This window comes from Lepisosteus platostomus, chromosome 1 (assembly GCF_059453375.1).
Source record: "Lepisosteus platostomus isolate fLepPlt1 chromosome 1, fLepPlt1.hap1, whole genome shotgun sequence".
Taxonomy (NCBI): Eukaryota; Metazoa; Chordata; class Actinopteri; order Semionotiformes; family Lepisosteidae; genus Lepisosteus; species Lepisosteus platostomus.
Genome location: NC_142611.1, coordinates 56,771,226 through 56,798,629, shown reverse-complemented (window position 1 = coordinate 56,798,629; position 27,404 = coordinate 56,771,226). Strand labels below are relative to the sequence as shown.

The window sequence follows — 27,404 nt, the reverse complement described above, 5'->3', positions numbered from 1 at the left end:
TTCATAAAGCATATTTCTAAAATAAAGCTGGTAATGCATAATTATGATACTAAAAATCTCACTCCCTTCTCCTTTTCCCTATGTGTTGTTGACACTGTGTCAGAAGGTTGTCAATCAAACAGTTAGCAAAGTTTTCCTGATGCTAAGCTGTGACGTGTGAGCAGCACAAGGAACACTTCCGAATGTACTTTTTCTGATGCCCAGAGTAATGTTTCGTGAGCTGTGAGTGGATATTGTTTCCGTTGTACCTGCAGTGTTCCACACTGACATGACATCCGCATTGTACAGCTGCCCGTCTAATTCAAAACCCAATGAAATGCGCAACGGCTCCGTTTGTACGTTGGCATGGCAAAGAATGCGCAAGTATTTCATGCGTCCTGTTCTGTGAAAACAGGACGTGATTTCCGTTACGGGTTGGCCACTTCTAAATACTGGAAAGAACAAGAGATGGTTTCTCTCCGATGAGTTCACGCCCTGCCTCTCGCTTGGAATCGCCCGCAGGTTTTGAGTGCGTGTTCTGCAACTTTGTCTGCAAGACGAAAATGATGTACGAACGCCACCTGCAGATCCACCTGATCACGCGGATGTTTGAGTGCGACGTCTGCCACAAGTTCATGAAGACCCCTGAGCAGCTGCTGGAGCACAAGAAATGCCACACAGTCCCCACTGGAGGGCTCAAGTAAGGAAAGCAAGTACAGCGGAGGCCTTTTCCCCATTTGTCTCTCTGAGGCGGCGCACTTGTTTAATGTAGCTGGATCATCCACCAGACAGCACCTGATTTTTAGAGATCCTCTATTAAGCATGCAAAAAACACACCCTTTTCAAAATCAATAAGGAAATATCATTGGTGAGGAAAAATGAGGTGATTTTGGCTGCAGCGTTTTCTTCTGTATTAACATGGAGATTGAACACTGAGCAGCTGTGGACCTGTTTCGATTCCCCATCACATTCCCATTTTCAACCTGTATAAATGTAAGTGTTTCAGCTCTCCTGCATTAAGGAATAGGGAAGGCTGTATTGGGTCAGCTACATTAAAGCTTTGTGCAAAGCCATTGTTTTATGTTTTTTGTAACCCACAGTCAAACACACTTGGATGACTACAAATATACATCAATCGTAATTTTGTGTGCTTTATTTTTGCACCTTCCGTAATGTAAAGCATACCACTCCCTCCAAAAGTCAAAACTGGCATTTTCACTTTGAACTCTGATTGTAATTCCTCATAAAACACTTGACTGATTAGCACAACTCCTTAAAGTGAATAGGTCTGTCCTCTTAAGTCCATTAAACTGGTAGTGTGGAACGTTTTCATTTTGAAGGAGCACAAGTATTGGGACAGTTGACTGACAGTCATAAAAGAGCTGTGAGCGTCACGTCAATCTATCATGATTGCCTTCATTGTTAGACCAGGGAATTTGGTAGCTGAAGGAAAAAGGGAGCTCAGTCAGAATCACAGCACAGAAACTGAGCATACCAGTATCAACAATTTGAAATGTATTGAACACGAACGAAACCACAGGCATAATTACCAATCGGCCAAGACCGAGTCAGGCAAAAATAACGTGCAGTTGATGGTCGAAGAAAGTCTGGGAGCTATGAAGGAGAACCCTGAAGCAGCCTCAGGAGAGCAGGGGTGAAGGTATCACAATCCACAGCTGGCAGAAGAATGAAACGGGAACTTTTTCAAAGATCATACCACAAGATGTTAACTCTCATCAGACTCTTCATGAACTGAAAATCCAGATTACTTTTTCATTGGTAGTAGAAAGGTGAGCCGGGGGTGTTTTGGACAAATGAGACCGAGATCAACCTCGGTCAGCCTAGGCCATGACATCACCTCACCTCGCCTGTGAAGCATGGTGGGGTTCCGCCTCTGGAACTGCCTCACTCCTCTTTATTGATAATGTAACTAATGGCTAACGAAAGTCAGTTTCCTGATTTAACTCCATCTGAGTTCATGCTTTACATGCTGAAGGAAAAAGTAGCCACAGCACCCAAGAACAGGCAAGAATGCAGCTGGCAAAACACCTCAAATGGTCACACAAAGAGTGTAGTGGGGTCAGTAAGTCTTCATGCAGTAGCTCCCGCAAAGGAATTTGAAATTACATACTGACCTTTACACTGTGACGTTTTTGTAATGGTCACTGAAAATCAACTTGTTCAACTCAAACTGTGGCTTTGTTTAATATGGCACTACTTATGCTTGCATTACCTAGTAATGAAATGTTACTGTATATTGTACTTGTCCTTCACATTAGTCGTGTGATCACAAATGAAAATTCCTCGATTGTAAAACAAAAATAACATTGTTTTTCCTGTCCCACTACAATTTTAGGGCACTGTAAGTATATGGATATAAGATAAGTATTATAAAAATCAGCATATTTTCTTATTATTCACGAAAGATGTACCAAAGTTTGCCTAGGACCGTACATTCATTGACTTTTTTCAAGTAGTGTTTAAGACTTTTGTACAACCCAGTCATACAGTACAGCATGTGTTATGAATGGAAGATGGTAAACCAGACACACATCCAAGAGCAGCTGGCAAAATAGAAACATAGAAAAAACACAACAGGTCTTATGTACAGTAGTTTATTCAACATATTTTTTTTCTTTCTAGTTTTCAGCATGGAATTTTGCAGACTCAACTAGAAACCTGCTGTAACTCACAACAGTGATATTATCTGTAAATCTGTAAAGACTCTGACGCGCCTTCCAGGCTTACGATGAGTTTTGAGAGTTCACCGTTTTTCCAAAGTTAGAATAATGGCTTGCCTTACCACTCATTGTGCTTCAAAAGAGTTTTCAAACCCTTGTCCTGGAGGGCCAGTGTATCTATGAGTTTTTAATCCAGCAGAACTCTTAATGTACATCTGCGCAATTTGTGACTTAATTGGACCTGTGTATCGTCTTAAGCCAGCTCTTCAGAAAGCTCTGTAGAAAGACTTGAACAACCTGCAGGCTCACTTGACTCCAGGTCCAGGGTTAGATATTCCCTGGATATTAGATATGGACCTGAAAGGGACCCCCTTCTGGGTATTTCAGTAGCTGGCCTCGGCTCACATCTCCTAAGAGCGAAGGAAGCACAGCCGTCACTTCATTCCTGTTCCATTTCAACACTTCGCTACTTCTCTGACCTTGACATGAACAAACATACTGACTTGGCAGAAGACCCTTCCTCCTCAACCTACTTTTACAAGGCTCTAACAAGGCCTGTTTCAAATGGCACTACATCAGTGATTTGGTGGTTGCACATTGGAAGATCGAGGGTCTAGCCTTTGAGTGAAGTGTGAAGATAAGGGATAAAGATCTGTTGAGTGTGGTTATTAGCTGTATGTGTGTAAGTGCTGTTTCAAGAAAAGAAATGATTCCTTCTTGATCTTTTTGTTGCGAGAGTTTCTCGTTTCTATCTATAATACAGTGGCCATTTCAACTTATATTTTGTTTTAGAGAGACATACAGTATTGTAATAACAAGAATCGTCCAGCTTTCAAGTTAAAAGCTGGAAGTAGAGCTTGAAAGCTCTTTTGTACCTCTTTTCCTGTGTGCTGTCATCTGCACTGTATGGAGATCGGTGGGCTGTCTTACTCAGTGATGCTCAGGCAGCCAGCTGGGCTTGGGCGCACAGGGCAGGGCAGTGTTTATCCTCTAGCATATAGGGGAGTGCAGGATAAAGGGGCTACACCATTGGTTTCTGAGGTGATTCTGTTCTGCAGGGTTTGTGAAGCACTCTGGGGTCCTGAGCAGATGAAAGGTGCTATATAAATGTAAGTCTCGTTCATTTATTCATTTACCTATGTACAAAATAAAACCTGGAGAATTAAATTATCTGCATCACAAAAAAAACCACTCACATCAACAATATACACACACCAACACGTTTTCACTTTTCAGCTCTTATCCCCTTCATCACGCTTTAGGGAGTGTGTTTGCGTAATAGTTTTTAACAAACGCTTCTGCCTCTTCTTATATTCTTCCCTTTCCAGTCTAACGCCCGCTTCTGTCTGTGTCTGTTCTGTCCCAGGTGCCCTTTCTGCATCTACTCCACCAACCGGCCCACGGCCATGGAGTGCCACCTGAAAACGCACTACAAGATGGAGTACAAGTGCCGCATCTGCCAGGCGGTCAAGGCCAACCAGCTGGAGCTGGAGATGCACATCCGCGAGCACCGGCTGGGCAACCACTACAAGTGCGAGCAGTGCGGCTACCTGTCCAAGACCGCGAACAAGCTGATCGAGCACGTCCGCGTGCACACAGGCGAGCGGCCCTTCCACTGCGACCAGTGCAGCTACAGCTGCAAGCGGAAGGACAACCTCAACCTGCACAAGAAGCTGAAGCACGCCCCCCGGCAGACCTTCAGCTGTGCCGAGTGCTCCTTCACCACCACGCACCCCTTCGTCTTCAGCCGCCACGTCAAGAAGCACCAGAATGGGGAGCCGCCCGATGAGGAGCCACACCGCCAGCTGCGGAAGGGCAAGGAGGCCTTCCTTGTGGGCAGCGCCGGCAGCGCCAGCAGCAGCAGCAGCGAGAGCAGCAGCAGCCCCCTGCTCACCATGTCCGCCTCTCAGGCGCTGCAGTCCGTGGCGCTGTCCGTGACGGGCAAGCAACAGGAAGCCAAGCCGACCCTCCACTACCTTTCGGCCAATGGCACGTCCTTTGCCTCCCGCTACGAGAAGTACAGGAACTGCGATCTGGCTCACCTCATCCCCCTCACCACCCTGTTCCCCCCGAGCCAGTTCGGGGGAGGCAGCACATTCCACCCGCCTTCCTCTTCCTCCTTCTCCAGACTACATCCCTCCTTCTCCCCCTCCTCCTGTTCCTCCCCCTCCCTGTCCCTGTCTCCCGACACACTCAAACACTCCTTCCTCGCCTACCTGGGACTGACCGAGAAGGCAAAGACGGTGTGATGCTGCCTCGCTTCCCTCCCTTGACCGTCGCGGGAGCGAACTGTGCCGCCCGCTGCAATAGGACCTGTCCGACCAAGTTACCATAACGTGCTGGATATAAAAGTAGTCGAGGTAGAAAATTCAAAGGCTGTATGTGCTTAATGCATTTATATCAAAGCTGCTTTCTTTTCTGTTGTAATTTAGTTTCTTTGCTTTTTTTTGTAAAGAGGAACCCACTGCACTACCTGAAACGTTTATAAAAGACAAGAGAGAGGAAGAAGTGCTGCACACGTCCTACTAGAGATTGCTTTTCTCAAAGCTTTAGGAAGCATGCTTTTCTGTCCTGACTTCACAGGTGTTAGTTTGGTCTTGCACCAGGGACGCTGAACACCACAGCATCGCCAGTAGCCTGTATTTGTCCGTGTCCCTCTGGCTGTTTGAAGGCGACGTTGTCGTGGGTTTTTGAACCGTCTACCAGAGCAGACCCGGATTTATTGTGAATGTCTTCTTTCAAAGGACAGCAACTATTTTTGATTCCCATTGCCTTCTTTTACCTGAGAAAGCACTCTTTGAGATATACACCTCATTTCCACTGCAAGTGGCGACAGCAGGTACAACATAGGTGTTTCAAATCATTTACGAAGATCTACGTCCAGTCAAAGTCAAAGTTGAATATAATAATATCATTAAGAAATCATGAAATGAATTTGGAATTTAAGTGGAATTACAGAAGATGGTCTGAATAAATTATGTATCAGCTGGTTCGGTCTGGGTAGTTGTGGTTTTTTAATGACTTTTTTTAGCCAGAAATACTCCCATTACTTTTTTATTTTGTATTTAGAAAAGCTGAAGAAATTAAGAATTGCAAATACTCAAACATGAGCGCCTGTAAATTTGTACTATAGCTGTAAAATGTGATGTATCTGAATACCGAGAAGTGAAAACATTTTCACTCAGTGTTTTACAACCACGTGCAATTTCCTTCCAAATGTGCTCTGTCTCCTGCTTTCTGGATAAAAGGTCATTTGGAGGATGACAGATAACAGCTATTTAGTCCTTAAACTCAGTTTTATTGTAGAGTTTAACACATAATGGGTGATTTGTTTAATGACCATGGCCTTTACCTCCTATCTAATGCTGTTTCCAGGTGCCCATGTTCAGTTTTTTGTATTATAAAAGCTGTTCCAAAAGGACTTTGTTGAATGTAAATGTAGACGTGACACAAAGATAGGTATAAAGTTCCAAGATTGGTTAAGATTTAATGTAAACAACAGAGTATTTGGTGGCCTTTTGTGTTAGTGTTTAATACTTGTTTTTATTATCATTTTATTATCAGAGATCCTGTCATGACGTGATATAAATCACACCTTGAAAAAGGCTTATGTGTGTAGTGAGAAAGTCACCATTCATTTTCTATGATGTATCATCTCTCTTTTCTTTGTACATTTGCCATGGAGACATTATATCCTCTTGAGCTTTTCTCCTTTTTATTTTTAAAAACATAATTGCACTTAATAGCTTCGAAATTAAAATAAAATGCACTTAATATTCCCTTTACATACTGTATAAAGATACAAGAACCAGGGTTTATTGTACAGTAGAATTGATTTTGCCTGTAAGGTAGTCCTGTAAAGAAACACTCTCATTCATATATACTATGTTATTTTTTTGTATTATAAAAAAGTTTTTTTTTAGATGCACATTTCTGGTGGTGCAGTGGTTTCCATGTGTTAAACCCTCTAAGGAATGGAGAAATACAATGTTATGTACAGAAAGTCCTCTCTTCTTTGGTTATTTGATAAATAGATGTTAGAGGTCAAACTCCTGGGCAAAGGTGCTCAGGCTAAATGAAAAAAGGCAGTTTTGCACAGTGCTTTAGTCTTGCACTATTTTATATTTGTCATTTAGAAAAACAAAGTATACCTGGCTGAGATTTGGCATTATCTCTGTATACAAAAAGGAAAGAGGCAAAACTCAATGATTTACCCTCATAGGTGAGAGGAAGTTCCTACCTATGGCACTCATGTTTCCTAAGTGGTCTTTAAGCCAAAACGATTTACTGTTTGCAAAGGGATTTTGAATTCGCACCAGTTTTTTGTGTCTTGTTTTTTTATTATTTTGTTTTTGTAATGGAAAACAAAGCTAACTTTTAAAAAGGCAGGTTTTAAAGACCAAAAGAAAATTGAAAAAAAAATTGGGCTGCGCGCTGAGGAATGAGTTTGTTTGGTTCTGGAAGCAGGGGGAAGGCAGTGTGCCTTTGCTCCCCCTGCAATTTTGCTATGTGTATGTACAGCATGCAGTCCTGGTGCTACATTATTTCAATATGGGGTGCTCTTGAACAGTCAAGTTAAGAACTCCCTTCAAATTTACATTATCTTTTATACTCTAGTGCCACTTGGTGGAAGGGAACAGTCTGAGATAGCTGAGAATGAGTAAAACTGATTTTCAGTGTCAACTCTGAAAAAACGTGTCTGCTGACACTTTTTGTCTGCCTTTGAATTTATCTAAAATGGCTGCACTTTCATGCAGTGTTCAATGGAAAAAAACTGACAGTGATCAGGCTGTCCTTTCTATACCAGTATTTCTAAGCACTTGATTCAGCTATTATTTGGCTACGTGTAAGCAGCACAGTGATTTAAAGTTATTGCGTGACTACCTTTAGCACTTCGGAAGATGCATGATATTGCAAACTCTAGTTCTTAGCACTTACTTTTGTTTCTTAAAAACAAACTTTTTTTGGATTCCATTTAATCATGCTGTTATTTCTCTGCACTCTTTTCTGTCCTTGTTTTGCTTTAAGTTTGCTGTATTTACTTCTCAAAGAAGCTCAATAATACTTTAGTATTTTCTTTCAGCACAGTAAAATGTTATGTACTGTATAAAGCTTTTTTATTACTTCATCTTTAAGGCTGTACAGGGTTGTTTGTGACAATAACTGGTAATTAGTTCATTTTGTATTTTTTTGTTCTGTTGGGGTTTTTTTTTTGCATTATTTTATGTTCAATTGCCAGTTCTCATTGTAACAGGATTTGGAAGTAAAGCTTACTCCAGATATTGTTCTTGTTTTGTCTTCTTTATCCATTTTTGGTATTGTAATATGTTAATTTCATTTCTTCGATGTTTCAAGATTGTACCTTAAGGGAGCATTCTTCAGTGTTTTCAGTGTGATTTATTTTGTGTTTGAGATTACATTGATAGACCCTTTAAGACATGTTTTGTCCTTTATGGAGGTGATAAAAATACTGTTATATTTTGGTGTTAAATACTACTTCTGTTGTAAGACCGAAGTATTAAGTATGCAACAAGTGAAGTTCTAAGACTACAACAAAATTAATAATTAGAGCCTTAGAAGATGTATAAAATTGGGTTATGTGACAATTTTTTTTTATTGCTACTTGTTCTTACTCACCCAAACGGAGTAATGAAAGCAGATCCACTTTAGTTGTTTGCAGGTGTTAAAAGACATGTTCTTCACTGTTAACTAGAGCTTAAGACCACCTTGGACTATGGCTCCCCTGCAGTGAATAGTGTTTCAGATCTTTCCCAGACTCCTACCTGAAGTCTGTTTGGCTGTAAGATTTTTTTATTGTTTTATTGTTGAATAAACAACTTATTGTTTTTTAAGATGGAACTTCAACAGGATACTGCCACATTGTTATATTATAATAAAAGGATTAAAGAGGTCAATACCTCCATGCCACTTAAAGTGCAGTGCCAAACTGCTTTTCTAACAGCACTACTGGGACAGTTTTTCTAGCAGCACTACTTGGACAGTCTTCTTCATTTGCAGCTGTGCAAGTTAATGTGGTCTCTTAATAGGTATGTTAGGAAATATAGGAACACCCCTTTACCAATGGGGTTTTTTCAAAGATGCATAGAACACAATATCCATTTGCTGTCCGTCTTTTGATTGGGTTTGGTGGGAAGGGCATAAGAAATAATGCACTCCTACCTGGATCTGCCTTTTGAGAAGGTAGAGATGCTCAGGTGTATATATGGAAGTTTCACACATATCCCACCCAAAAGCCATTTCATTTAATTATACAGTACGTATTCTGAGTCACTATGCATAATCGGCATTTCTAGTGTAAGACACTTGAAAACTTACAGGCACATCTGTTTAAAGACATATTTACTACACCCTTAGTGCAAATGTAAAAGCTGTGTCCAATGGCCTCTATGCGAATCAGTGTGTACAGTTCACTAAGCAGTTTGGTTGAGCAAAGGTTCATGCAATAGCTGACTAATGTTTATTTCATGGTCAGGAGCTGCAGAAGGCTTGCTGTTAATCTTGTGTAGAATCTCCATGTGTATCCTGCCTTGGATTTGGAGTTGCCCTTACCTAGTGATGCAGAATTTCCAACAATCTGCCAGAAATGAAAAAGGCAAAGATCCTTTAGCAAGGGCCATGCCAATCATGTAAAGCTCATATCGCATTAACAAAGGAATCACAATGAACACCTTTAAGGTATTACTCCTCAATGCATACTAGCAATGACGAACCCCAGTGTCCTAAACATCTTTGGAGTGATTTGAATACTCCATGTGCCACTTTTTACAGCAGGTGACTGAACTATTAATAACTAAATTCATTAATGCCTTGGTGTCGGTCTTATTACTGTCTGTACCAAATTGTATCAATGTTTGCTTTAGGGTAAACTTTGACTAAACCCAATAACTTGTTGAAATTTTGCTATTTTGTCAGAAATTGAAGTTATTCTGCTGCAAGTACAGTAAATGATGTATACAATAATCTGTTTTCTTGTTATCCAGAATAATCTTATACCACCACTTTCCCAGGGCTTCCTATTAATTAGTATTTTTAATGAGCTTTTCATTACAGTGAGGTTCAATTAGACTAATCTTCTGAATAACAGTCCATCACCAGTCAGTGAGACCACAAGCACGGTTTAAACACTACTTTTCACAAGCTAGTCATTTGAATTACGTATGAAAGGGTGTGAGGTCCATTTTCCTCCAAGAGGCCATAACTAGCTTTTAGTGTCCACATAGCTCACAGACATTAACAGGTTTGTTAAGAGCTTGGTTTGATTAAATCATTGTAAACATTGTAGGTTTCATTACATCAGATGTGCTGTCCACACCAACGAAGTGTTTTTCATCTGAATTAAACAGATCCAGATAAGGAATAAGATCAAAACTTATAGACAAGGACCCTGGGATTTGACTGAAGTGATTTAGATGGAAATCTGCCTGATTTTTCTGGCACATCTTTTACTTTTACAAATCATAATGTCCACAGAGAGCAATCATTTCTAAATACATCTTAGTCCTGAAGTCTTGTCACATACACTAAATCAGCTGTCTTGTCTCAGCCTTTATGTAGCTGCTAAAAAAAGGATGCTTCATGGTTGCTGATTGACGTGTTTCCCCGCACTTTCCTGTGGGTGCCGGTACTGACTGTGCCAGGGCTGAGTCACCCATTCTGGGTGGATCTGGAAGTCGGAGGCTCTGTGTCCCGGTGCCTCGCGCTGGCCCGGGCCCCTCCGCTGTGCTCTCTGAGGGTCTGTGGACAGGGTTTTTAACAGGCTCGCCACAGCCGCAGTTTCTGCAATAAATCAAGAAGAGGGGACAGACGGAGAGAGGGAGAAAATAGCTATAACCCTTCTGAGAAAGAAAAAAATAGACATATCATTCACTTTGATAGCCCTGTCTTACCAGCAGCCTTCAGTTTGTGAGACGGCACAACCTGTTGGAAAATCACCTCAGATGCCCCCCAGGCAGTCAGGAAATGCAGAATGGTTCACCATGACCCACGTGCACAGTTGCTGCACAATGTCACAAGAATTGCAAGGCTAGCTAGCTAGGTTAATTGGCACAGTAATAATGATGTTTAATACAGTATCTTAACCCAAAATGGTAAGTAAAATCTACAAAACTAGTGCTTGATAGAAAGGAAAAAGCACTTGAGACTGCAGTGAGGTACATGTGGTGTAAGCACTCCAAACATGAGTCAACAGGACATCCATTCCTCAGTATTGGAACTAGGATCTTTTTATGGAAATTGTTTTATATAGTTTTCAACTTTTTGTGTGACAACTGAAAAAATCCCCCCAACTACATCAAAATGTATCCTTTGAAAACATAGAGATAATGTGGTTGTTCCACAGCTTTCCTGTTCACCTGCATACAGATTGATTTACTTTTTATTCCTTTTTTAAAAGTTTGAATAAATTATTAAAATTCTCGATATCAGTTGAGCAGAGGAACTTGAACTGGAAACATTTATGCTTTTACGGACAGTACATGCAGTCACTTGAAATGGAAAGTTCGGTCCTGTCCAGTCTTTTTCGATGTACCTTCTTTCCCTGCCCTCCTGAGCCACTGGTTCATTGGCACAATGCACTCTGGTCTGATGTGTTTGGACATGGCCTACTCACAAAAGCAACAGCAGAAACAGAAATTAAGGATAAAAAATGACATTATGTCAGACCATATACAGTACATAATACAGAATCAAGTAATGATGAACATTTAAGTTGTTTTAGAATTTAAAGTTTTGTTTTTGGCAAGACTCAAGACTTCAAATGAGATTTTTATTAATGTCACTCAGGGCACAGACATCACCCTTACCTGGCTGATGTAGCTGTGTGCAGGAGAGCCTTCTTTTAGTGAGCTCCCACGCTGCTGAAACATGCTCACAGCCAAGTCCTGGACAGCTTTGCTCTCTACCACAGAAATGTAGCATAAAGCATTCAAAATGGAAAATCTTAATTTGTAATGAGGCTTCCTATAGAAAATTGAAGAAAAAGCTGTATACTTAAAAGCAGTATTAAGTGCTTTTGGAATTAAGGTAACAAACATTTACTTTTACAGAACCTTATTGCCCTCCTAACACTTCTATTCCCTATTCAACTCCCACCTCTGCTCTTTTGTTTATTTCTTTTTTTCCTCACTTCTCCAGCCTGTTTTTTATATTTGATGTTCTTCTGCCAATCCACACTCAACAGTGCACTGCTAATTGATAACCAACATTGTGATTGTTGTTTGAATCCCGTGCAGTTGGTGTTGCTGTCATTATGCCTTTTTAGGCATATAAACTGTAAAGAAGGTGACTCTTTTAAACTGCTCGGTTGTTTTCTGTTTCTATGGCCATTGTGACTTGGTGGGACAGCTGCTTTTTCAGTCTTAATAATTCTACAGACGTTCTTTTAAATTAAGAGTGAGCTATTTATGTCCTGACATGTTCCCAGAATTCTCGCTATTACTCTTTTCATCACCCTCGTTTCCCACCAAGCCTCAATCTGCCTGCAGGATGATCACTAATCAGCTCATCATGCCATCACACTGTTCATCACTTCAACGGCCAAAAAAGGATCAGAATCCAACTACTGCGTCTGCTGTGTTTTACCCCATCTACATGTTAATTTGAATTCAATAAAATACCAGAAAATTACAAGATCCACTGAATTTATATGTACTCCACAAAAAATGCCAACAATTACATAAAATTATAAGACGTGCTTAATGATTTTCTCTTTTTAGCTAAAGGAACTACAGCTACAAGAGCATATCAACATTATTCAGTTAGTGTTATTCCTAATTCATTGAACAAAATAAATGTTACGCTTCAAAATAAAAGCTTTTGTTTTTTTAAAGAAACTTGTCTTTAAACAAGTCATGTGACTAGGTTATTGAAAATTATTTACTTTTCACTAATCCATCTTCATTTATTAAGTGATATGTTATTCATTGCCTAATCCAAAATTGTTCTACCAAAGTGGTAATATTTTATCAGGCTGTAGATTAAGCATAATTACAGTATTTCTAATGAAAGCACTGGTAATTGACTTTAAATTAGATTGCTGAAATCTCTACTCATTTTTCTGAAAAGGGAGCGGTAGTACAATTTGTTACAATGAAAAGAAACGTGGCAATGCATGACAAAAGACGGAGAGACTGTCTCAAATCTATTCTTTTTAATTAGCAAGTTAACAGATACAAAACAAAAATTAGGGACAAGGTGTACTAGTGTAGTGTGCAGTATGTAGAACCACTGAGAAATAAGCAAGGATTTTTATCTTTTTAAATATTTAATCTTGATACGGGAAGACTTTTAAATACCTGAAGTGAAGAAGAATCTAGCACAGGGTACATGAAAAATCATAGGAAATCATCTATAGGCTCCCATGCCATATAAGCCCCAACACTAATAATAAACACCAGATCTAGGGTTCCACTGCGAAGTTTATTTTATCCAGACATTTTTGCTATATTTTGACTCCACAAAGTTTCATATGACAAATACATTGCTTGGTCCAAGTTATCAATGCAAGACAGAGGAAACCGCAGTCCACCTGGTATGGATTAGGTGTAAGGCTGCCAACTCTCCTGGAGTTTACCTGAAATTATCATACTCTCCTGCACAGCACTTGGTCCAGTCGTGGATTAGTTCTGAACAGAGACACTTTCGCGATCACCCGATCCAAGGATACAAACTTCTGACATGAACTGACAAAATCAACCCCATGGACTTCTTCAGACTCAACAGTGTAACACAAAGCAGATGGCACAAGTGGGAACTACTTGTATTAGTAGGACTCACTTTACTGAAAGCATTGTAGGTGTATGGCACTTGCTGAGATCCATTCATCCATTTTCTAACCACTTTATCCAATACAGGGTGGTGGGGAAGCCGGAGCCTATCCCAGCAAGCAACAAACACCAGGAAAAGGGATGCCAGTCTATCATAGAGCACATTTTTCACAGACACAGCACATACACTCACACCAGGGCCAATTAACTTACCAGCATGTCTTTGGAATGTGGGAGAAAACTGGAGCACCTGGAGGAAACCCAAGTGAACACAGGGAGAACATACAAACTGGGCGAATGGCTTCTTCTGCAAAGAGTCTGTTTTTCAGAATGTTCCAGTCAAACATATCCCAGATGTTTTCACTTGGGTTCACAGCAGGCAAACATGAACTTTGAACGTTGTAAGCTCAAAGAAATGCTTATGTTGCGTGTGTTGCAAATGCAAAGAAATGCTTAAATCCTGGCAGTGTGGGTTTTACCACGTAAGAAAATGAGGTCTGTCTCCGCCAGTTTATACTAACAGAGGACCGAAAATGTGTGGAGACGTATGTTGGACAACAGCTTGTGACCAAAGTTCTGACTAGAACTCAGCATTCACTGCACACCACACCATCACTCCTCCATCACAATAATCTAATTTCCCATAGTCTGCCACGCACGTTTCAGCTGTTCCTGAGCTGTGGAGAGTCCCAGTGATGACGTTTAGTGTGGCAGACTGAAGCCACTTGTGAATATTTTGAACACAAATGAAACAGTGTTGTCTTGCTGGAGTGAAGTGGAGTACCAGGACAAGGGTCATGTCCCAACCCTGCCAGTTGTCCCAGCAAGGCCTAACACATGAGAAATGGACATTAAGGCCTTGTGCAACCATATACAGTACTGCGAGATTTCAGCATCCTAAGCCATGATTCCTCTCTGCATTAGTCAATCATGGCTTGCATCTTGCAGAAAAGTATTAGAGCTTATAAATACACTAATTAAAAGGGCTGCATCATGACATCATTACGCCGAATAATGTTCCATGAAACTTGCACACTGGTGTTTGTTACACCTGTTACCAGCTCGGAAACAGCACGGAAACAGTCCCCATACTGTTATCTGTAACTCAGATTGGTGACCTGAGGATTTATTGCATCATTTCCCATAAGAGGAAGCCACTGCATTTTTATTGCCTGTATGTACTATATATACCAAATCATTTAACTTGAGGTGAAAAAATATCAAACGCATTACTTTTAGGGTTTGGACAGCAGAGGACTGTTATTTTTAAACTGTGTGTTTAAAGTGTGTTTTTCTGAATATTGCATTTTTCCATGTACTGGATTTATTTTAATTGTGTTTACTCTTTGTAGAAATGCTAAAACTGATTTATACGAGTGGTTATAAAAAAGAAGCTGCTTCAAACCCAATCAAGATTTGGATAAAGGATGAATTTGTTAAATGAAATTACTTAAGGATTACCAAAACCTCTTTGTACCAAACCTTCTAAAAATGACCACTAAAATCTATAGAATGACTAAAATAAAATGGCTTCCTAAGTTGTGATTTTATCCCTTTTTCTAAGAAACAAAAGCAGTTTTTTTCACCACAATATTGTACAAGCTTTTCCAGTTAAAGCTGTCTAGATGGCCTTAACCTTCTTAGCCTTTGACCACATCTTAGGAAAACTGGCTTCAGCACATCAATAGTTTTGGCTTTTTTGCTCGTACTTTAGTCAGTTTTGGTTTTATTACATCTGGTTCAACTCCTGGGGGAACAGTCTGCAGATTTACAAGAGGAGCTGATCTTGTTGCCAAAGCTGTGTAATCCCACAGTGACCTCTCTTGACCTCCTCAGCAAGGGAAGCTGCTTAAACAGTGTGTGTGTACAGGAACTCAAGCTGCAGAATAAAGACAGCAAGACTTCCTGTTCGTCACAGCCTCTTTCTGAACTCAGCATCTTCAAGGAAACCTCAAACTGTATATACCCCTTAGACTTCACAATTGTATGTCACACAGGAGCGCGAGAGACGTTTCCTGAGTGAATGCAGATTCAGAATAGAAACAGGCTTGACTTTATTTTTGCTTTGAGGCCAACTTAAAGGTGTGCAAACATGCTGATTTCATAAGCAACATGCAAGGACTTTGTACATGAAGATATGGAATCAATTAGCTAAAAGGAAGAAGACCAGAATTCCTCCTCGAATTTGTAGCTATGAGCCACCTTCTAAATTTATCTTGAAGTGATGTTGAGACAGAAACATTTACATGGAATAGATGTCCCATGGATAACATCCAAACCAAGTGTGCTTTGACACTGTTTCTTTGATATATGCATTTTAGGTTCTCACTAATAGTAGAGGTAGCAAGTTGTAGGGCACTATAAATGTGACCATTTACTGTAATCTGAGAATTCCAATTTAATCTCAAATAAAGTAATATAAACACTGCAACACAAAATAGTGCAAAGAAAGTCTTGGCAGGTGCTGATAACTTCAAGACTCTGTTGCAATTTCCTCTAAGATATGAGATGACAGAACAGGACAAATTAAAACAAAAAAAGAATGCAAAAAAATGTCTGGACACTTCAAAGTCTAACATTTTCAGGTCTCTGGGCATTAAAGGGGGTGTCAAATGTAAATGATCAATCAGATTGTTACCCACCAGCTTCTGGAGCAAGATTCATCCAGGCCCTAGCTGCCTGAGCCAGCTGTGCGCTGCAGAACACCATCTCAAGTACCTGCAATACCGAGAGTCAGATAAAACCCAGAGCACTCTACAGTGAGGCTTGCTGCTGTATACAGTATATGGCCACTAACTCTTCTGTACATTGCAATGTTTAAAAAATGTTAGTGGACAATGCACTGAACATGTTAAACCAGAAAAGAAATGGGGTTGTAATAAAGTATCCTAAGTTTTCATACAGATGAATATTCTCCAGTAATAAATGATTATCAAACAAAGAAAACACTTAACACTGAAAATACAGCACCATAATTAAATAATAATAATAATAATAATATACTGTATGGTGTATCTGCCTCTGTATTGATCTCAGAATAAATGGTTCAATAAAAATATGCTGTGGTGCAGAATTACATAGGTACTGTATATATTTATAATTAGATTAAAATCAATTATGAGCTCATTAACACATAATTAATAAGAAAATTAAATCATGTACATATATTAATTTATGACAAAGTCAAGTTTAATATGTCCTCCAGATTCAAGTTTTAAAACATCAGATTTATTTACCTTTCTAAGTAATTCAGTGATCCGTGTTGATAAAAGGATACATTCTATTATGATTTCCTTAATCTGTTATCACTGAACCAAAAATAGGTAGAGTTTTTCCAGAGAGTGAGGGGGGGCATTTCTGCATCATCAAACTACCCTATTCAAACTGACAAGGTAAACAACAAAGCACAATGTCAATGTTTCCCTTAGTCAGACAAGATGCCGTTCGTTTGCTTCAGACACAAGGTTTCCACAGCTACCTAACCATGTCAACCTATCACAAGGGCTGTTTGATCCTCATAGGTCTGAATTCAATCATCATCAAACAAATTATAATTACAATAGCACATAATCATACCCATCTTATTAAAACAGCCCTGACACTTGACAGGCAGAAAGGAAGCATTATGTTCAATAAATCTGTGAAGATACCAGGAGGAATTAGAAATATTCTACAAGCCCTGTTTCTTTAAAATATCATTAGATTTGTATAAGAAAAGACACCCAGCATTCATTTTGACATGTGCAGCAAAAGTGCTAATAAAAGACACCTTGCAGTACAGGTCCTGTGCCTCCTGCCTGTGTACTCTGCTCCTTTTCTTTAAGCATTTTGCTTTCTGTATCTTTTCCTACAATGTATTTTTACGCTAAATGAAGAGGTCTGAATAGCAGATTTCACAATTGAAGCTAATGAGCATGTATGACGTAGCATGTTCAATAGCCTGCTTTATTCAGAGTTTAACGATGCTCTAATACTGCTGCTAACGTAACGTAATTTGAACATAGTACCATAATACATGCATTCTAAGCAAGTCGGAATATCAAAATGTATTTAAATCTTGAGTTTAAAAACTTTGTACTGTACCTCTCCGTTTCCGTCTCGCTGTTTTTTTAGAGGGCTTCTGAAGCTGGCACTTGGTTCGGTATAACTATAACTTCCTCCTGTTAAGTAGAGAAATAATTTACTGTACTTATAAAAGCCAAGAGGTAAATGAATGAGAGAGCACTGTTGCCTACCATATTACCTTTGTTTTGATAAGTGCTCACAGTTTGCATTAAAGACACATCTGCTGTGTCCAAAAACAGAATATGAGTACAGAGTACCTGCAGTGATGCCATTTCTATGACCTTTGTTTATAACATAGATGTAGATGGAGGTTATGCTCTGTAATTTCAGCATACAGAGTGCTTATTGAGGATACCAAGAGACTGTACAGTTCATTTATCCTATATTAATGGATTTTTGACTGCCTGATACAAGACAACAATGTTCTTGAACCTACTCCCAAAGGGAACATGGCTTTGAAAATAACTAATTGTATATACAGTAGATCCTAAGCTTCCTAGAAAGTGAGTATTAAAATGATGAAGCATTTGTAGAAGCTACATAACTGCAAATGTCATCCACGCTCCAATGAGAAGGCCCATCCATTGTCAGTCGCCTCTCATCACGGCGAGGGTCACAGCAAGCTATAGCACTCCTGGGAGCACTCTTCTGTTTCCACTGCAGTGTCACGGAGAAAGGCCCAATTCAGAATAGCTAATCAAGCTGGCCTGCATGTCTCTGGAAGAAACTGGGAGCACTCTGCTGAAAAGTGCAAAATCCACACAGACTAACCCACAAAACGTAGATAAAACTCTTAAGCTGTCCTCGATGGGACTGTTAATATATGTTACTCTTTGCTCCAAAGACAATTTAATGACCTATGATCAGTGTTGCAAAAGCTGAATTGCATGCTTGCCTTAGAGCTAAAAAGTGAATTATGTTAACCTTGTTTAATATAACCAGCTACTGTACAAAGGTGTACAATGCTTAATTTTATGTTTATAATAATAATAATAATAAACTTTATTTTATATAGCGCCTTTAAAGGTGGCTTCTCAAAGCGCTTTACAGGATGACAATAACAATAAATAAGAAGACTACAACAATAAATAAGAAAAATTTCACAAGACAGGACACAATTATAATTACAGCAATACAACAATAACAATAGAGGAGACCGTGGAAGATGGTATTAAGAAGAGCAGAGGGGTGAAGAATGGAACCAGTTAAGTAAAGGCTTTTCTGAAAAGGAGGGTTTTGAGTCTGGATTTGAAGGAGTTTAGAGAAGGTGACTCTCTAATATCCTTGGGCAAGGAGTTCCAGAGCTTGGGGGCATAGCAGGAGAAGGCCCTGTCGCCCATACAATGTAGACGGGCTTGGGGGACAGTAAGGAGGGCAGAATTTGAAGAGCGGAGGTTGCGAGGTGGGGAGTAGGGCGATAAAAGTTCAGACAGGTATTGAGGTGCCAAGCCATGTAAAGCCTTGTAGGTGAGCATGAGGATTTTAAAGTCTACGCGGAATTTGACCGGAAGCCAGTGCAAGGACTCCAGGATAGGAGTAATGTGAACACTTGCACTAGATCTGGTCAGGATTCTGGCTGCTGAATTTTGGACATACTGCAGCTTGTTCAGAGTAGATTTAGATACCCCAGGGAGCAGAGCATTGCAGTAGTCAATTCGAGAGAATACAAATATGTTGATCAGCTTTTCAGCCACAGTTAATGATAGCATAGGGCGTAGTCTTGCGATATTTCTAAGGTGAAAAAAAGATGTTTTGACAGTATGCTGTACATGTGGGTCGAATGTTAAGCCAGAATCGAATATAACCCCAAGGTTTTTCAATTTTGATTGGAGCTCAAGTACAGAGCCATCTACAGACAGGGTTACAGGACTGGCTTTGCGAAGTTGATGGGGGGTACCAATAAGCATGACTTCAGTCTTGTCACAGTTAAGATGAAGGAAGTTTTGAGTCATCCAAATTTTTATGTCAGAGATGCAATTAGATAGAATAGAGACAGCCACATCAGTGTCGGGTTTGGTATGGATGTATATTTGAGTATCGTCAGCGTAAAAATGAAAGCTGAGGCCATGTGATCTTAAAAGCTGACCAAGTGAGAACATGTAAATGCTGAAGAGCAAGGGGCCCAGTATTGAGCCCTGAGGGACACCAGACTTGACAAGACCAGTTTCAGACCTGTACCCATTGAGAGAGACAAAGTGACAGCGATCAGTGAGGTAAGACTTAAACCATTTGAGGGCAGTGTCAGAGACTCCAAACACAGTCTCGAGACGAGAAAGCAAGATGTTATGGTCAACAGTGTCAAAGGCAGCACTGAGATCAAGAAGGATGAGTATGGAAAGAGAACCAGAATCAGAAGCTATTAGGAGATCGTTGGTGACTTTGACTAGGGCGGTTTCTGTGCTGTGAAGTTGACGGAAGCCAGATTGGAGGGGTTCGAAAAGGTTGTTTGTCATGAGGTGGTTATGTAACTGAAGTGTGACAGCACGTTCTAGAATTTTAGAGAGAAAGGGTAAGTTGGAGATGGGGCGAAAGTTGTTAAGATTGTCGAGAGCCATGTTAGGCTTCTTTGGCACTGGGGTAATAGCAGCAGTTTTGAGGACCGTTGGTACAATGCCGGTGCTCAAGGATTCATGTATTATATTGAGGACAATGGGACAGAGAGAAGAGAAACAGGACTGGAATAAAGTGGTGGGAATGGGATCTAAAATAGATGTGGTGGGTTTCATGCGCGTAACTAGTTTGTTTAGGGATGCTGAGTCAAGAAGAGAGAAGCTGGAGAGACGGGAACCAGAGAAGTTGGATGAGGAGGGAGGAGGTGTGGAAATTATATCCGTAGTGGAGAGAATGTGATGCCGGATGTTGTCAATCTTAGAACTAAAGAAATCTAAGAATGTGTTGCAAAGTTGTGATGAGGCAGGTAATGTGGTGGGGCAGTTTGGCTTGAGCAGTCTGTTGATGGTGGAGAAAAGATGTCTGGGATTGTTTTGGTGATTTTCAATGATGTGAGAGAAGTAGGTGGATCTAGCAGACTCTATAGTAACCTTATAATCAGATAAGTAATCTCTCCAGGCCTGATAATGTACATTTAGGCCGGAAAGACGCCACCTACGCTCAAGTTTGCGAGAGGCTGCCTTCATGAAACGCAGATGGTCATTGTACCAGGGGGCAGGGCGAGAGAAGGAGATGGTTCGAGTTTTTAAAGGAGCAAAGGTGTCGAGGGTAGATAAAAGAGCATTGTCAAGTAACTGTATTTTGTCCTCTAGAGGGTCAGAGGAAGAGAAACAGGATAAGGAGGACAGAACAGAATTTGCAAACCTTGGGTGATCAATTGATCGCCAGTTGCGGAAATTTACAGAGCGTGAGGGGGAAGTGTTAGAAACAGGTAATTCCAGATTGAAGAGAATGGCTAAGTGGTCAGAGAGGCCTAGATCAAGGGGGGAGCAGTGGGAGACAAAGGAGTCATTTGCAATAATTAGATCTAAGGTTTAGTCTTTCAATAACAGTACATTTGAAATAGACAGTTAGTATCCTGCCAATATTTACTATAACACTGGGAACCAGCCTGACCAGTCAGCAACAGGGGTCACCAATGCATCTGAAACTGAGGACCATTCCTCCCATTTCAACCAGCTCAAGAGCAGCAGAGCTCAACAAGGTATCCCTGGATGCTCCCAGTCCCATTTAGGTAGCGGATTCAAATGGATTTCTCCTTAATATTCTAGAGTTGAAGCATCATTAATCAGGCAGTTTCACTGGCTGACTACTTTGAGAACCTTAAACGTGATGTTTTTGCTAGTGTTACTGTTTTGGTTTTTACCATTACACTCTATCATATTGCTGATGTGATTCCTTTTAGATATGAGATTACAAGGTCAATCATGGTTTCAATCTGATTTAAGTGCTTCTTTCCTCCTGTTTGAGAAATATGGCCAAACTGCATTAGGAGGAAATTACATTACCAGCCTTCATCTTTATTGACAGAGGAAATGCCTGGTTTCCCAAGACAGAACAGTCCCAATTAAGCTCAGCCTATGTGCACAGAATTTTCACTTTTCTATTGGCCATGCTTGTATAATGTTTGTGAATAGGATCATTGGCTATTGCATTATTCACCCCACCTAAAGCACACAAAACACTTCTCAGTACCCAACCTAGCATTCATACACTAAAAAAGAATCATGCAGTATGAATACCAAAACTGTGGCAAAATTGCCATTCTAGTATGCAAATCTGTACAAATATTATATTGTTTTTGCTTATTTCTCTAGTGCCCAACAATCACTCAAGTCAACCCTCTCTTTCAGACATCTCCCTTTTACTTTTGAAAGTGTGCTTGTACATTTTTCGCTACTCTTGCAAATTCCCCAGATGTGGGAACTTGTTAAAGTAAATGAGGTTATTATTAGACAGGTCAGGGTAAATGGGTGCACATAGGTTAAGTGCACCTCTAATATCCTTATTTACCTTTAATATAGTCCTCCAGACACCCCCACCATGCAAGCTCCCCTCACAACTACTGCTTCTCTGCTACAGAGTCTTTGAACATCTTTTCCAGTTCCATCTTTCTGTGCTTTCTTAGAGACAGCAGCCCTGCAAGCGTTCCTTCAGTCCTGACCCTGCCAAGTCACCTGTCTCTTTCTGTTTCTCCATACGCACAGGACACAACCACATTCGCCACTGCTGTACCTGTCCACACACTTGACAAACCATATGCCCTGTTTTAGTTCACAAAGCAACTTCCATCATATTAGGAAAGTGGATTATGCGATATTATGATCACTGACAGTGTAGATAAGCATTTAATTTAAAGTTTAAACAATCTGAAAAGAAGCTGCAAGCAGAATTAGATTACACTTGATGAGAACCACCTCTGGAAAAATTGCATTCTTATTCAGTTTTGCAGTATTCACTGTAAGAAACTCTTAGATGGTGATGAATAGGAAAAAGACACTCTATATAAGAAAATACTGATTGAACCAACTGGAAGGTTGTCATTAATTCAAATGAACCTCAGTTATTTTCAATGAGGAATGTAATTCAGCTGCACGTGATATGATAAATAGCTTCTTGCATAGAAAAACACCAGCCCATAAATTAGGGCAACATTTTTACGCAGATTTGAAACAACCATACAGTGCTATTGATTTCCCGTGATATGCTGTGATCAATCTGTAGAATCTACATTTGTGCTCTACTCCTTCTTTAGCATTCTTTTAAAATGCTGACACCTGCAGTATGACAGAATAAGGGCAATTTTTTTTAGCTCTGGTTGGATCTGTCCAGAAGGTCAAATCAGTCCATCTGTGATTCAATGAAGAGCACCATCTTCTTGGGCCTGCTCTGTAGAGCCTGCTACGTTTTGGGCCTGGTACAAGTTGCAGGAAGCTGTAAAGTGTACAGTCCACAGAGGCTAGGAGCCCCCTCACTGGCAGGTGAACATGTGACCTTCCTCATGAGCCTGTTTTGCACAAATGCCCACTTTTATGTGCCTTTCATTCAGCTTTTCAATTTTACACCAAGGATGTCTCACAAACTTCACTGCCAAACCTGTGCAGAAGAATGGAGTTCAATTCATGCCTACAGTAAATACATGTGTCAGTAAGTGAGCATGAATGCTATTCTATTAGTGGACAAAGGAAGGGAACAAATCAGAGAGCAGTGACATGTAAACGTAGTTACAACTGCCCTCCCAACTAACAACTTTAACAAGCTTCACATGAATTCTGGCTGTTAAACTTGTTATACAATTTCTAGATTGGCAAAGCTGGAACATTTCTAGCTTTCCATTTCTGCTCTGAGGTACAGTTATGCTCTCTATGCCACCTCAGCATTGATGGCCTAAAAACCTGAAAATGTGTGCACAGTTTCTGTTGAAATAGTTTTTTGGGGGAGATTTCAACTAATTGGTTGTTAATACAAACCTTTAAGCTGAAAGGCACTTCCAATGTCAGTTCCATTTCCGAACAATTAATCATTAAGAGGGTGGCTTATGTTTTTTTAATGCAGAGACTTACTTCATAGGTAAAATAAAAAACAATGAATACTGAAAACATGGCATCACTTTTTCTTACTATAAAACTTGGCTCACCGTCCTGCCTTAGGGTATGAATAACAACAGCTCAGAATTTCCATCTATTACTGATATTGAAATCAATACGTGACATATCAGTATGTTTCCAGTCAACATGCTGTGTGTGAGGGAAGGTTAATGCAGTCAGACACCCAGGAAAAATGACATTCTGCACTGGGTGTTTAGGAAAAAAGGGAACTAAGAAAAATACAAAAAGCAAAGAAAATGTATAAGAGAGAGAGAGAGAGAGAGAGAGAGAGATCACTTTATTGGCCATATACAATTTCTTGCTTTAGGAATTTGTCTTTTCGCATACCCCAATCTCTCCATGAAACACATAGACATGGAGAGAAGCTTGGGGTCAGAGTGCAGGGTCAGCCATTTATATGGTGCCCCTGGAACAGTTGGGGTTAAGGGCCTTGCTCAGGGGCTCAAGGAGTAGGATTCCTCTGCCACCCACAGGTATGAACCGGCAACCTTCCAGCCACAGAGCCACTGCACCGCCCCCATATGAGTATTTTAAATATATATATGCAGTATTATATCAAAGGTTTGAATCTTTAAGGACTGTGCAAGTCAACAGAATGGCCAAATTGTACTATGCTGAAAAGAGTGACAAAATAGGTGTAGGCCAACAGGCATTGGGGGCTATACTGCCTTCAAGGTTGCTTTGAATGGCCAGTAAAGGAACAAGTAAAGGTTTATTCCATGCTGAAAAGAAAAGAGACATGTTTCGGCTGTGGAGCCAGTGTCTCCGTAAGACTTTGTCTTCCTTGTCCTCGGAGCGTCCCATTGATCAAAGGTCCTCCTTGTGCAGACACAGCTCAGAGGTGACGTGGGATTGCAAGAGAGGTCTAACTGGGCCTCAGACCGAGAGGGGGGTTCTGGAACAGGGCAAGAACAGACAGAGCATCGTCACATCTGGCCATCTGCAAACAGCCAGTTCATTAACGAGCCCCAAGCCATGTGTGAGCTCTGCCCACACTCAGGGCATCACATTTCTTCTAAATTTTCTCCATTCATTGGAAGTTTCATTTCACACCTCTCTACACCTATCCTGACTTCACACCTCTTGATTGGCCTCTCTTTCTGTCCCCTGCTCCCGCCTCTAACCCCTCATCTCTCCCAGCCTTTGTTCTCCCACTGCATTACCTTTGCCTACTGCCTTGTCTCTCTCACACCTGAAGAAGGCTCCACGGCAGAAATGTTGTGTTTTCTTTCTTCATTTTTTCAGCATGGAATAAACCTATTACTTGTTCCATCACAGAGACACCTCCCTCTCCCCCATAACGAGTCGTGACTCCTGGCTAGAAAAGGGCAGGACAAGTCCCAGTCAGAGTGCAGCAGGCACAGAGTAGAGGGACTGACTGCGCCACTGGACACTGGAGAAGGTTTGGACGCCAGAGGGGACTGTACAGACAGCAGGAGAGCAAGGCTCTGGCATCGTCTCCCTCCCCTCATGCCCGATATCGATCTCGGAGACACCTGAGTGGATTGTGAGGTATCACTTTGATTGGGTCGGCTCAAGACTGAAGAAGATACCTAAAACCACCGAATGACGACAGAGTTTCTTTACTGTGGCAGTAGAGAGTAACTAGGGTCCATGAGTGTTCATGTGTTTCTGTGAGTGAGTCCCCTGGGGATTCTTATTTTGTGTGTGCTCTTTTAAGAGACATAACTACTCTTGACTGTAGCTGTAAAAACACTACCTGTCTTGTCTGATCTGTGGCAGCGCTGGTGGTTCTAAGAGATAAGAACCTGTTGTGGGGGGGAAGGATCCTACTACTCTTATAATTTCTAGTTGATATAGCCAGCTACAAAGCAGACGAATCCTGCAATCTGGGATTCATGATATTTGTTCACAAACATAAAAGGAGGGCAATATGTCAGTTCTCTCAAGCAAGGGGGCTCTTACCTCTGGCATTCCCAACAGCATGGTGGTCCACTGAATTAAAGTATCCCGAAACAGTATGTAGCTTGGTCACTAAAAAAACTCTGGAACACAAGGAAAGTAAAACATTAATATTAACCATTGAAATGTGTGGAGGAATCTGAAAGTGGCAGAGAAGAAGAAAACGTAATTCCAAAACATTTTTTACAATACGTACAGCATGCTATCCTGCCAGGTATCGTTTAAAAGGCATAAAATGAGGTTAGTGGGTTTTTGTTTCATTGCCACCACCTAAGTTTCTTTTTATTTTTCAAATGCCAAGCTCATACGATCTTTGGGGAGTGACGCGTTTTGGGCAGCACTACAACATAATTTGTCTGACCTACAATTCTCACAATTGCTGAAAATAATACTACATTTATTTCTTCCCGCTTTCCAAGGAACCCAATGCGCTGGTGGAAAGATGCGATTTCATTGCTAGTTGTATCGCGTACAACCAAAAACGCCATAAAAAAAATAATTTTCAGTTGCAAGTGTGAAAATATGAACTTAGAAAACCTCAGCGGGAAGGCGGTCCGGTTCTTACTCCGACGGATGGGGCTTCTCCATGCGAGTTGGAGAGCTCGGCCTGACCCTGCACTGCGTTGGCTCGTCCAGTGTTTTGGTGCAATGCTGTCCCCTATAGGTAGTAAAACTCTCTAGCCGTTTTCGGGTGTCAGCTTCCCACGACGATCTGGCAACCCTCCGAATCCTCTCAAACTCGTACGGGTCCAAGGGTCTCTGAAGAAGCTCCCAGTCTTCGGTGTCAAACCACCGTTTTTTGAATACCTCTTTTCCGTAGCTAGACCGGGGTGCTGAAGATGTCATTTCTTCTTTAAGCAAGGCAGCGCCTGATCAATGATGTCAGTTTAATTCGTCAGTATTTTAATTTACGTGGCCGTGCTGAGGGAGTTGAAGTTTCACTGCATTTGTTCCACAAAGAAATAAACGCCAAGTCGGCAGCCTACTCTTCGATGTGGTTGGTGCTTAAACAGGTTTTAAAGAGCTCCTGTGTTGATTCTGTTTGCTAAGCAACAGACAGCCGAAGACAAGCAATGATTAAGGCTATAAGGGGTACCCTGGCTTAAAGCCTTGAACCATTGTACGTTTGTTCTCTGCGAAGGAACAAAAGAAAGTCGCGCCCTCCCCCTGGATCACTTTAATCAGCCGACTTACCTTCTGAAAGAGGAGACAGGTGAGGCTTGCATCAATCAGATTCCTTTAGGACCATTTTTCTTAAAATCAGAAATGTAATCACATTCTCAGTATAAAAAGACGTGCAATGTAACACGAGTATTCAGTTTTTCAACTTTTTCCTTAAACCGCTTCTTAAATTTTAAAGAAAGGGGCGTTTCATAAAACCATTTAGATTAGTTTAGATTTTATTGTGCCTTAAAAATACTCAAATGATCTAGAGATGTTGCATCAAACTCACTTCCTGCAGGTTCTACTTGGTTTCTAGGATTTCGGTTACACAGTGGATCTAACTATTTAACTGCATAATTGTAATATTTCTAACCTAATTTCAGAATGTATTAAAACTGCAATTTTAAATAAGTAATTTTTTGGAGTTATGAACTGAAAATATAGCTTAGGAAACATACTATAAATCTCTAAATGACAGGCTCAAAATACACCATGTGCTCCTGGAATTGAGCCTCACACCCCTGTCCTAGAGATTGCCTTGGATGTGTATGAAAAGCAATTTATCTGCGGTTTAACCATTAAATAGCCAGATGTATGTTTTAAAATGAGGTTGCCCAAAATGTCCTGTGGTATACTTCCTGAAATACAACAAGGTTCGGTGTGAAGACTTCTTAAACACATACAATTGGGAAATATCTAAGACAATACGTTTTCAGGTAAACATGAAGAAAACTAATTGCCAAGATTAG

The 27,404-nt window shown here is 40.6% G+C and overlaps 2 protein-coding genes across 4 annotated transcripts in view; one reads left to right on the top strand and one right to left on the bottom strand.

Annotated features, from left to right (window-relative positions):
* znf827 (zinc finger protein 827) overlaps window positions 1-7,942 on the top strand; it is a 67,789-nt gene extending 59,847 nt beyond the window's left edge. For 2 of the 3 annotated variants that reach the window (XM_088633133.1, XM_088633132.1), the window contains exons 13-14: window positions 502-679; window positions 4,027-7,942. In XM_088633133.1, coding sequence (XP_088489259.1) covers window positions 502-679; window positions 4,027-4,909 — 1,061 coding nt within the window. In that variant the 3' untranslated portion in view covers window positions 4,910-7,942. Of the gene's footprint in view, window positions 1-501; window positions 680-3,718; window positions 3,770-4,026 lie in introns of all 3 variants that reach the window. The other variant, XM_088633134.1, reaches the window with a different exon arrangement.
* A 1,749-nt stretch (window positions 7,943-9,691) lies between these two features.
* On the bottom strand, window positions 9,692-26,633 carry LOC148678270 (uncharacterized). The gene is made up of 7 exons (XM_088633135.1): window positions 26,057-26,633; window positions 25,495-25,574; window positions 17,528-17,604; window positions 16,087-16,162; window positions 11,483-11,577; window positions 11,209-11,281; window positions 9,692-10,457 (listed from the first exon to the last, which is right to left on the bottom strand). Exons 1-7 carry the CDS (start codon window positions 26,335-26,337, stop codon window positions 10,255-10,257), a joined length of 885 nt encoding a protein of 294 aa, XP_088489261.1. The 5' UTR covers window positions 26,338-26,633; the 3' UTR covers window positions 9,692-10,254.
* Window positions 26,634-27,404: the final 771 nt, after the last annotated feature.

Excerpts from the sequence above, each read along its gene's own strand:
- LOC148678270 (XM_088633135.1), bottom strand. The coding sequence starts at position 26,337 with ATGACATCTTCAGCACCCCGGTCTAGCTACGGAAAAGAGGTATTCAAA. Across the intron at positions 25,575-26,056 it reads GAGAAGCCCCATCCGTCGGA|AGTTTTTTTAGTGACCAAGC; the intron begins GTAAGAACCGGA and ends CTTGTGTTCCAG. Across the intron at positions 16,163-17,527 it reads AGCGAGACGGAAACGGAGAG|GTACTTGAGATGGTGTTCTG; the intron begins GTACAGTACAAA and ends TCGGTATTGCAG.